General features: G+C 48.0%; 1 protein-coding gene across 2 annotated transcripts in view; it reads right to left on the bottom strand.

Annotated features, from left to right (window-relative positions):
• LOC148535435 (uncharacterized) overlaps window positions 1-11,668 on the bottom strand; it is a 46,542-nt gene extending 34,874 nt beyond the window's left edge. For both annotated transcript variants that reach the window (XM_088462558.1, XM_088462559.1), the window contains exon 1: window positions 11,466-11,668. In XM_088462558.1, coding sequence (XP_088318684.1) covers window positions 11,466-11,499 — 34 coding nt within the window. In that variant the 5' untranslated portion in view covers window positions 11,500-11,668. The remainder of the gene's footprint in view (window positions 1-11,465) is intronic.
• Window positions 11,669-12,509: the final 841 nt, after the last annotated feature.

The following is a 12,509-nucleotide window of genomic DNA, read 5'->3' as shown; positions in this document are numbered from 1 at the left end:
GTGGGAACCGCAAAATAAACTTTAGTTACCCTGCGGCTCTCCATTGACTTCAATGGAGGGAGCCGTTCATTGGCTGAGAGAGGCGGGAGCTGACCTCTCTCAGCCAATGAACGCTCAGATACGGCTCTACAAAGGCTAGAGCAGTGTCTGAGTTCTTAATTCAGGAGATAACAACCATCGTGGTTGTTATCTGTTGCGTGGCTCGTGTTTACTTGTTTTTTTATTTTAAGATGACCATGGATGCCTACTGAGGACCGATCCACGAAAGGGAGAAGGCGAGTATGTTTTTTTGTACCACAGGGATGAGGGATTTGTACTTTCAATTTGATTCGGTTTGAGGTGAGCTGTATCGAACTTCAAAATGAAAGTAAAATCCAGTTTGATAAATATACCCATATATGGACAAAAGGTATTTGGCCACACCTGTTAATTATTGAATTGAGGCGTTTCAATCAGACCTGTTGTCACAGGTGTATAAATCAAGCACCTAGCCATGCAGTCTCCATTTGCAAACATTTGTGATACAAAATGGGTCGCTCTGAAGAGCTCAGTGACTTCAAGACTGGTACTGTAATAGTATGTCAACTTTGCAATAAAACGTCTTGTGAAACTCCACCCCTGCTGGATATTCCACGGTCAACTGTAAGTGATACGATTAGAAAGTGGAAGCTTTTAGGAACATCGGTAACTCAGCCACAAAGAGGAAGACCACGAAAAATCACAGAGCAGGGTCAACGACTGCTAGGGCTCATGGTGTGTATAAGTCGCCAATGCTCTGCCGATTGCACAGCTGAAGAGTTCCAAACTTCCACTGGCATTAATACAAGCACAAAAACGGTGCGTCGGTAGTTTAAAGGAATGAGTTTCCATGGACGAGCAACTGCATGCAAGCCTCACATGGATGGAGTGGTGTAAAGAACATCGACACTGGAGTGTGGAGCAGTGGAAACGTGTGGAGTGAGGTTACCTGCCTGACTGCACTGTGCCAACTGTGAAGTTTGGCAGAGGAATAATGGTATGGGGCTGTTTTTCAGGGTTTGGGCTAGGCCCCTTATGCTCAGTGAAGGGCAATCTTAATAGCATACCAAGACATTTTGGACAATGCTCCAACTTTGTGGCAACAGTGTGTACAGACCTGGTCAAGAACTACAGGAAACATTGACCTCTGTAATTGCCAACCGAGGTTACTTTACAAAGTATTGAGTTAAACTTTTTGATTGTCCAAATATTTTTTTTCCAAAAGAATATACAAATAAATTGTTTAGAAATCATACAATGTGATTTCCGGAATTTTTTGTTCTGATTCTGTCTCTCACAGTTTAAAGTGCAAAAACTTGCACAATCGGTGGCTGTCCAAATACTAACTGGCACAGTGACTTCAGCTGATGTAGTCAAAGTTGGTGACTGGCTCTATGTTGAATATGATGGAAACAGTCACACAGGTGAGATCAGGGACATCAGACATGGTAAATAAGCTGGCAGCAACTGGAAATGGCCATCATCACCAGATGCAATATTTTATACATCTTCACAGTAAATCAGTAAGATAAACAGGCCTACATTGATTAATTCACATGGATTATACAGGTTTGAGTAATGTGTATCAGAGCCCTTGTTTCAGAGACTGGGGACAGAAATGTAACGCGAGTCACATTTGTGTATATATCTTTCTTTAACAGTTTATCATATAGCTCAAAATATTCTGTTGTGTTTTACAATGGGAAACATTCATAGAACAAAACTGAGTAATAACAGACAGACAGAGGCCCTGATTCAGAGCCGGACACTCTGACAGAGCGCTCGCTCTGAATCAGGGCGTCTTTTTTTTTTTAATGGAGCGGCCTCCTGGCCGCTCGCATTGCTGTGGGTTGCCACCCACAGCTAATGCGAGCGGCAAGGATGATGGTCGCGATGGTCAAGACCATCACGACCATCGGGCTTGCGACGAGACCCTTGTGGTAGGGTCTCTTGGCCGCGAGCACCAGAGAGCTTTTGGCTCAAACAGAGCCGAAAGCTCTCCCACTGACATCACTTGTGATGTCAGTGGGGCTGCCCCCAAACGGTAGGTGCTCTCATGGGAACGCCTCTGTCTGGGCAGCCACCCCTCCAGCCCACCCACCAAAGGGGACGTGCTGTCACTCAACATCGACAGCACGCCCCCTTTGGTGCGAGACCCGGAGCGACGGATTGCCCGTCGCTATCCGGGTCTCACACATGCGCACAACGGAGTCGGCGCCGTCGTGCGCATGCGCTCTGGGCCACCATCAACCCGGTTGTGAGCGCTCAGCGCTGGCGACCGGGTCTGAATCAGGCCCAGAGTTCGGAAGACCCTGCTCACAAACTTACAATCTATAGGGAAATAGGCATTGATACAAAAGAATAGTTGCTACATATTTGTCCAGCCAGATTGCAGAAGTTCTTGGTTGGCTGAATGATCCAGTCACACAGGAATGTTGGCCAGGTCAGGAGGATGTGAAAGTGAAGAAAGATATGTACGAGGTTATATGTGGACAGTAATGCTTGGTACACACTGGCCGATCAATTGATCGGCCAATATATCGTGCTCCCGTCGGCCAGTGTGTACAGACGATATGTCTGTGAATGACGTTGTTCACAGATATATCGCATTGGCTGTGCTGCACAGCCGATGAACAGATATGTCTACAAACATCTGTCCATCGTCAGGTGTGTACCGATGATCAGCCGAACGCTCGTACACACATAGCAGCAGCCACGGGGACAGGGGCAGGACACGCCCCCTATCCACCCCAAGGCTGACCGGACCCGTTGCAGCATGCAGATGATGGTCATTCAGTGTGTATGAACGACCATCATCTGCAGATATATCGCTATAGTGTGTACACACCTTAAAAGGGGATATAATTAGATAGGGAAGCTATGAAAGTTATGTGGGAGGTTCTGGAATCTCATAAGGTTGTCTAAAGAGGTGAGTTTTCAGTAAATGCTTGAAGGTTTGGAGCCTAGAAGAAAGTCTTATGGAGCATACACACTGTCAGATGAACGATTTGCAACGATTTCTGACTACATTAAAATGAATGGAATCGTCAAAGTCTGACTGCAAACACATCAGATGTCAGATATCTTTATCTGACCAGCGGGAACGCGCATCGTTCACCTGACAAACATGTCAGATTTTCCTTCAGAAATGAACGATTTTTAAAATCGTTATCGTTCAGATCTGAACAAAAATCTGACCGTGGTTAAAGCTGACCATACACCAGACCAACTTTCCTCCAACCACCCAACTACTGTAGCTGGTTGGTTGGAATGAAAATCCGCTAATGCATAAGAGCAAATGACAAACAGCCATATGCTCCCAAACACCGGAAAACGGACGAAAGCTATTGTTCAGACAAGTTGTTTAAATAACACTGATTTAACCAACTTGCCTGAACGACCTTTTTCGTGTTCTCTGGTGTTTGGGGGCAAATGGCTGATTTTCATTTGCTCCCATACATTACAGGATTTTCATTCCAACCAACTAGCTGGATGATTGAAGGAAAGTTGGCCTGGTGTATGGTCAGCTTAATTGTTTGTGAGTGGGTACTCCACAGAGTGGGTGCAGCCTAAAAAAAGTCCTTTAACCATGAATGGAAGCAAGTAATACTGTGGATGAGAGACACAGATCTTGTGCAGAGCGGAGAGGTCGGGTGGGGAGATATTTTGAGATGAGGGAAGAGATGTATGTTAATGTGGTTCAGTTACTAGCCTTATGTGTAAGCTAAAGTATGCTGTATTTAATACGGTAGAAAACCTGTAACCAAGGGAGGGACTGACAGAGCAGAGCAGCAGACGAGGAACGTTTGGTGAGAAACATCAGCCTCGCAACTGCATTCAAAATGGATTGTAGTGGTGAGAGCCTGTTTTTGGGAGGACCAGTAAGGGTACTATTGCAATAGTCAATGTGGGAAATAATGAGTGCATGATTCAGTGTTTTGCAGTGTCTTGTGTAAGATATAGTCAAATTTTGGATATGTTTTTTTAGATGTATGTAACATGTTTTTGAGACAGATTGAATGTGGGGAACAAAAGACAGTTCAGAGTCAGGAAGGACACCAAGGCAGCGAGCTTGTGGGGTAGGGTTGATTATCGAGTTATCAGTAGTGATAGAGAGCTCAGGTTGGTAACTACTATTGGTCGGTGGAAATATAATTAATTCTATTTTGGAAATATTAAGTTTGAGGTGGCGAGATGACACCCAAGATGAAATGGCAGAGAGACATTCAGTGACACGGACTAAAACAGATGGTGACAAATCTGGGGAGAATAGGTAGATGTGTGTATCATCCACGTAAAGATGATACTGAAACCAAAAGAGCTGATTAGTTTGCCAAGAGATATGGTATAGATTGAGAAAAGCAGAGCACCTAAGACTGAGCCTTGCGGTACTCCAACTGATAAGAGATAGCGAAGAGGAGGCAGAACCAGAAAACGAACAGTGAAAGAGTGTTTAGATAGGTAGGATGAGAACCAAGAAAGGGCTGTGTCCTTAAGATCCAGTGTTCGCAAATGCGCGCTATTTTACCCGATATCGGGCACTGGGGACTCACTTTTTTAAAGTACCCGGGGACGCGCTGTGCTGTGGCCAATCCCTGGCAGCAGGCTGCAGCACAGCGCGTCCCCCTGCAGAGACAGACATAATGCTGTCTGTTAGAGCAGCCAATGAGAGTCAGATAGACTCTCATTGGCTGCTGCTCAAGTGTCTGATCCCAGCATCGGCACAGCGTCCGTGCCCGGCGCTGGGACAGTGTTTGTTCCCAGCGCCGGGTAAGCCACCACGGCGGGTACCTGGTGAAGGGACTGCCTGGTCCCTTCCACCAGTGGCGGCGGGAGAAGCTTGGCTCCGGGCGCGAGCTGAGTGGAGCTCGCTGCTCGGAAGCCAAGTAGCGGTGGTTTGGCACTGGGCACGAGCTTTTGGCTCGCGGTCCAGCAGCCAACAGGAGGCAGACGCGATGAGCCAATCGCGGCTCGCCGCGTCACAGCCCCGCCCACTCGCGGCGTCTTGAATAGATGCCGCTGAGCGGGAACGTTCAGTCCATCGGCGGAGGGGAGGAGTGAAGACCTCCCGAAGACAAGAGTGGCGCCGCAACAGTTCTGGCGGCCGCGCAAGAGGCCAGAAGACGACGTGATCAAGAAGGAAGAGGCGGTGCCGCTGGCCAGGACGGGCCAGCGGCAGAAGACTGAAGCTGAGGACCGAAGAGGACTGCGGGGAGGAAAGCAAAAGAGCTAACGAAGCTCCCCCCCATAGCCTCTTCCACCGTACCGGTAGGCGGCCTTGGGCCACCGGTATTTTACTCCTAGACCACCAGGGTTGTCGGGCACTAGGCCTTTGGGATAAATTCAGGCAATAGGCCTGTGGGTCTATAGGCGGGCACAAGGCCTGGGCAACATAGGGGGCACTAGGCCCAATTGAAGGTATATGCCCCCCAAATAGGTGTGTGACTTGGGCATTAGGCCCAGGTCACTAGAGGGCCCACCTATTTGCCCTTTAGTGGCCTGGGCCTAATGCCCAGGTCACTCACACCTATTAGGGGGGCAGATACCTTCATTGGACTGCATAGGTGGTCTGACAGGCATACGGGGGGCAATGTACATTGGGACTACTACTGGGGGCACTGGACAGGAGGACTGATGCTGGGGGCACTGCACAGGAGGACTGATGCTGGGGGCACTGCACAGGGGGACTGCTGCTGGGGGCACTGCACAGGGGGACTGCTGCTGGGGGCACTGCACAGGGGGACTGCTGCTGGGGGCAATGCACAGGGGGACTGCTGCTGGGGGCAATGCACAGGGGGACTGCTGCTGGGGGCAATGCACAGGGGGACTAAAGGGCATTAATGTGTAAATGGCATTAATGTGCGGCATCATTTTGTAAGGGGTATTACTGCATGGCATAATGTGTAAAGGCTGGGCTTTGCTTTGTGGCATAATGTGTAAAGGTTTATTAATGTGCAAAATAATGTGTAAAGACCGGGCTTATCCTTTGATAAATATGCCTATTACCTAAAGTGGCTAACCATAATATCACTTTAAAACGGGACACGTGAATTAATTACAAAGGTTCTGTGACTGGCTGACTTCATGCCTAGATTTTACCTGGTTTTAATGAGCCACAGAACCTGTGTAATCTATGAGTGTCCCAGTTTAAAGGGATGATATGGTAAGCCTACTTATGCACTATGGGTTTTGTGAACAGACAAGTCATATACCTGAAAGATCATGGAGGCATTAAAACATGCATTTAAGGGGCTTGTGGGGATATCTGATGCTGTTGGGAGTATCAGATCTGCATTTTATGGGCATGTGGGGATGTGTGGTGGCATGTGGGGAGGTCTGAGGCATATGTGGAGCTCTAAAGCATAAATTATGTTGGGACCCAGAAATGGTCAGGTAGGACCCCATTTTTTTTTACAGTGGTGGGTCCCTGGGACCCACAAATTTTGTCGCTCACCGCAATCACTGAGATCTAGTGATTGTAGTGTTTGTATGAGAAGAGAATAGTCAACAGTGTCAAAAGCAGCAGAAAGAAGAAAAATAAGTGAGTAATGGCCTTCAGACTTGCCAGTGACCAGATCATTCATTACCTTAGTCAGTGCTGCCTCTGTGGAGTGTTGGGAATGAAAGCCTAACTAAAGTGGGTCCAATAAGTTGTGTGAGTAAAGAAAGTGTGTAAAGTCAGTGCAGACAAGTTTCCAAAGTGGATTGGAGGGCCATGGGAGCTGGAACGGTAACTTGAGTGTAAGTCAGGGTCAGTTTTTTTGGTTTTTTTTTTTCAGAATGGGAGTAATCACTGCATGCTTGAACAGTGATGGAAAGATACCAGTAGAGAGAGAGATTACAGATTTTAGTTAAGGTTAGGATGAGCATAGGAGTAACAGTGTTACTGATTTGTGAGGGTATAGGATCAAGAGGAGTGGAAGTAGAGGAGGAGGATGAGAAGATACTTCATCTTCATTTGTGGGGTCAAATGAAGAGAATGTGCCAGAGGGTTCAGGCAGGGAATTGAGCATTGGCAAAGGAAGAGCATACCATTTCATTTTGGATCTTATTAATCTTGTCCTTGAGATAGGAAGAAAGATCTTGTGCAAGGATAGCAGCAGGTGGGTTGGGTGAGGGAGGGGTAAGAAGTGATTTAAATGTATTAAAAAGTTGCTTGGCGTTAGAGGCTTGAGCAGAGATGAGAGATTGGAAATATGTTTGTTTGGCAGTGGCCAGATCATTACGGTAAGAGTGTTAGATAGTCCTATATGTGAGGAAGTCACGTGGAGTACGTGATTTACACCACTGACGTTCTACTTTACATGAGAGTTTTTGCCTTTATGTTATTTCTGACATTGTACAATAAAGACTGGCGCCGACCAGCTTGTACTTGCATCCAGACTGGTGTGCTGCTTCCCTGCTGCTGTGGGTGGCAATTCATAAACATACACAACAAGGAGATTCGGGATTAGGTACAAAAAATTAAATGAGCTATATAAATAGGTAGAGCAGTTTATTTAATTTTTTTGTACCTAATCGCGAATCTCCTTGTTGTGTATGTTTATGAATTGCCTTGCCTTTTAAACAAATATTGTTTTTACGCTAAATCTATTCAATTTACTGGTTGCACTTTTTCAATATAAAATCGTACTGAGTTAGTTTTGAATGTAGCAGTCTACATATACTATCTCCTTGCACTTGATGGTATGTATTTATACCTATATATAAAATAGGCTAAATCACAATTGGGTATTATTTGCACATCGTGCACTGTCACTTTATAATTTATTTATATACATATGTATATATGTACTCACATGGTTTTTAGTCACACAATTTATTATAGTTATAGCCAACTAGCCAGTCGCTCTATAATTAATAAAATATATATATATATATATACACACACACGTGTCCCTGCTCATCTGTGCCGTGCAGCGTGATATACCTGGTGTGAGTGAGCCACCAGGTCCCTGCAACTCTGCTAGTGTCGAGCATCTTTTTTGCCAGAAAATGCGTCTAATTTGCAATACGATGCAACTAGGATGCACCAGGAGACTGTGCTGATTACTTTGATATGCAACACATGTAAATCTGTGTGTGACTGAGGCTGTAAACGGAACTTGACGTGGAAATAAGCTGCGGCCGCTGCATCGTACAAAGATATAAAACAAATGAATCAGCACAGTCTCCTGGTGCGTCCTATGTGCATCACATTGCGACTTAGATGCTTTTTCACCAAATATACACATTCAAAAAAAAAAAAAAAAGCAGACACTCAGCATTAACAGAGCCTCACAGAATCATGTGTGCCGAGAGGGGTTGTTTGTTGCAAGTGCAGCAAATACGAGTGAGGACACAACTGTCTGCAATATATATTTTAATTCCTTGGAAGGCGTGGTCCACAGACAAACAAGGATACAGGGAGGCCAATCCTGGCCCATTTTTTCAATCACGGAAGTCGGAATTGAAAAAATGTCAATCCGGGATTGAATTGCATTTAAATTTAACCCCCCACACCTCCCTCGTTCAGAATAAAAAAATAAATAGAATAAAAAAAAACACCACTGACAAGCCCGGGCTGGCGTGGGGAGATTATGAATTGCATAGTATTATAGTATTTTGTTGATCCGGACAGTGCTACTGAGCACCTGCACTCTGCTCAGCCTCAGGCGCTGCGACCACAACTGCCCGGCTGCACGCAACGTGACCTTGCTGTGCTCAGCAGCGTTGCTCGGCCCCTCAAAAAAGATATAATACTATGCAAGTCTTAATCCCGCGAATCCCGGGATTGGAGGCTCCAATCCCAGCAATTTTGCCCTTAAATACCGGAATCCTGCCAATCCAGATCCCAGGATTGGCCTCACTATTTACCAATCTGTCCTGTAATGACATGTTATTCTATGTACAGATGTGTCCACATACATCTTTGCTCAAATTGCACCAAATAGACCCTTTTGGCTACCCACGGCCATCACTACCGTGTTTCCCCGATAATAAGACCTACCCTGAAAATAAACCCTACCCTTACTTTTGTAGCCCGGTCTAAAATAAGCCCTACCCCGAAAATGAGACCTACCTGAATCTCATTTTGAGCTGGGAACGCTGCAGAGACCAGCGTTCCCAGTCATGCAGTGCGTGGGTGACGTCATGACGTCACCCGCGCGCTGAAGATCCTGTGCGGCCGCGCCTGCTGGATCATGTTAGATCCAGTCAGCGTGCAAGTGAGAGGGACATCCCGGACGGCGGCGACTCAGGTAAGTACCGTACTGTACTGGTGGGGGATCAATTACAGGGGGGCTTGCACTGCAATAAGGGGGCCTGCATAAGGGACACTGCTACAGGGGGGCCTGCATAAGGGGGACTTCTACACAAGGGAGGCTGCATAAGGGGCACTGCTACAGGGGGAGGCCTGCATAAGGGACACTGCTACAGGGGGGGCTGCATAAGGGGCACTTCTACAGGGGGGCCTGCATAAGGGGCACTGCTACAGGGGGGGCTGCATAAGGGGCACTGCTACAGGGGGGGCCTGCATAAGGGGCACTGCTACAAGGGGGCCTGCAAGGGGGGGCCTGCATAAGGGGCACTTCTACAAGGGGGCCTGCATAAGGGGCACTGCTACAGGGGGGCCTGCATAAGGGGCACTGCTACAGGGGGGGGGGCCTGCATAAGGGGCACTGCTACAGGGGGGGGCCTGCATAAGGGGCACTGCTACAGGGGGGCCTGCATAAGGGGCACTGCTACAGGGGGGGGCCTGCATAAGGGGCACTGCTACAGGGGGGGGCCTGCATAAGGGGCACTGCTACAGGGGGGGGCCTGCATAAGGGGCACTGCTACAGGGGGGGGCCTGCATAAGGGGCACTGCTACAGGGGGGGGCCTGCATAAGGGGCACTGCTACAGGGGGGGCCTGCATAAGGGGCACTGCTACAGGGGGGGCCTGCATAAGGGGCACTGCTACAGGGGGGCCTGCATAAGGGGCACTGCTACACAAGGGAGGCTGCATAAGGGGCACTGCTACAGGGGGGCCTGCATAAGGGGCACTGCTACAGGGGGGCCTGCATAAGGGGCACTGCTACAGGGGGGCCTGCATAAGGGGCACTGCTACAGGGGGGGCCTGCATAAGGGGCACTGCTACAGGGGGGCCTGCATAAGGGGCACTGCTACAGGGGGGCCTGCATAAGGGGCACTGCTACAGGGGGGGCCTGCATAAGGGGCACTGCTACAGGGGGGCCTGCATAAGGGGCACTGCTGTCAATGTTAGTTAAAATAAGCCCTACCCCGAAAATAAGCCCTATGCTGTTTTTTGGAACCCCCCAAAAAAATAAGAGTGTCTTATTATCGGGGAAACACGGTAATACGATAACAGTACAATACATGAGTATAACTACGAGGCTGGCATTACATGTACTTATGTGTCTGTGTCTAACTAAATCGCTAATCTGGGTAAAAAGGCAAAAGACAGATATGCGATACAAGTGATCGTGCCGTGCCGCGTATTAGACGTAATCTGCGACTTTATACCAATTATTTTTTGTGGTAAAAGTTCTAATCTAGTCTGCCAGTGCCTTGTACTCTGAGTGACTGTGTATGCAGCTATGATGTGATGATGCCGTATTCAGAAAAAAGTATGAATTGCTACCCATGGCGGAGGGTGTGGCACAAAAACGCTAGGTGAATGAGGACACATATGTACGCCTGAGCAAGACACAGAAGGAGGAGGCATGTAAAATTATAACATACAGTATATGACACGATAGGGAGTGAGAGCACAGCGTACAGGAGAATAACATATGTGTATGATGTGACACATGATAAGGAGGGAGAGGGCACACAGAGTGTGTAGAATAACATACATGCTTAGGATGTGACATAAGGAGGGAAAGGGCACACAGGATAATAGCATGCATTGTATGATCAGATGTGACACATGATAAGGAGGAGGGGGCACACAGGATAATAGCATGCAGTGTATGATGTGACACATGGTAAGGAGGAGGGGGCACACAGGATAACAGCATGCAGTGTATGATGTGACACATGGTAAGGAGGAAGGGGTCACACAGGATAATAGCATGCAGTGTATGATGTGACACATGGTAAGGAGGAGGGGGCACACAGGATAATAGCATGCAGTGTATGATGTGACACATGATGAGGAGGAGGGGGCACACAGGATAATAGCATGCAGTGTATGATGTGAAACATGATAAGGAGGAGGGGACACACAGGATAATAGCATGCAGTGTATGATGTGACACATGGTAAGGAGGAAGGGGCACACAGGATAATAGCATGCAGTGTATGATGTGACACATGCGGATACCAGGCCCCTGCAGCATAACAATCCCGGTGTATGTAACATGAGTTGTGTCCCGGAAAAGGCAGTGACCACTCACTGCACGTCCAGTAATACAACAGCCGCCCCTCCCCCGGGCACAGTCAGTGACTCCCGTGTGACCGTTACCTGTCAGCAGGCAGAGCTTCCCCTGGGCCGCCATCACTGAGTATCGTGGAGGGAGAGATAGTAATGGGAGATTCCCGCGGCTACACAGGAGAATGAGAAGATTTACTTTCACTTCTTCAGCTGCTGCAATGATCGCTTCCTGGTTCCTGAGTCGGCGGCGGCCGGGTGCCAAACCTCAGGGACGACCATCGGTGTGATTACCATCGATGGCAAAATAGCAAGTGCCACCGATGGTAACCAACTCTGTAATAGATGACCATCGATGATCGTCCCTGCTCTTTGAATGATTGGCCCGTGGGCCAATCAGAACTGGGGGCGGGGCTTCGCGGATGTCAGGGGGTGGGGCTATGGTCCATGTCTCGGCACCGTGTTAAAAAAAAAACATTCGTTACTTTATGCTGTGCCATCGATGGAGGGAAACAATCTGGTTCTCCCCCATCGATGGTAAAAATCATTTGTCATCGACCATAAACCATTGATGATTATGAATCATCAATTGTTAATGGTCATCCCTACGGTACCTCACAGTGTGTAACCAGGCGTTGGTGTGTGGGTGTGGTCCTACTTACTCCGCCTCATATACTGTAACTCATGTCACTCACTGCTGCTGGTGCACGGCACACCTGCCAGAGAACAGGCTACTGTATGTCTGATGTAGCGGTGACAGAGAGCAGCTCCCTGTCCTCAAGTCTCCATTTATTACCGATACTTATTGCTGGTGGCATGCAAATGTGTCCTCTTACATCCTTGCACGCATCGTGCCATGCAATTTCCTGCAGCAATGTACGCTACGGTACTCTGGCGCGCACTGCGATCGCACCATGCAATCCTTTGAAGCCGCAGGTGGGAACGCAGTGCACGTATCTGCTCGTGATGCATGCCTTGCATCATGCAAGGTGCGATTTGCTGCATACGCAGCAAAGATGTAGCAGGACACATCTGTTCCACAGTGTCAGTGATACTAACGCTTATACCGCTGGGCATATAACACTAATTACCCCTCCGGCAAGGTCCCGCAGACTGACGTTGTGCATGCACATAGCT

This window comes from Taudactylus pleione, unplaced genomic scaffold, assembly GCF_031769625.1.
Source record: "Taudactylus pleione unplaced genomic scaffold, aTauple2 ptg000051l, whole genome shotgun sequence".
NCBI classification, from domain to species: Eukaryota; Metazoa; Chordata; class Amphibia; order Anura; family Myobatrachidae; genus Taudactylus; species Taudactylus pleione.
This window is presented reverse-complemented; position numbering and strand designations above follow the sequence as displayed.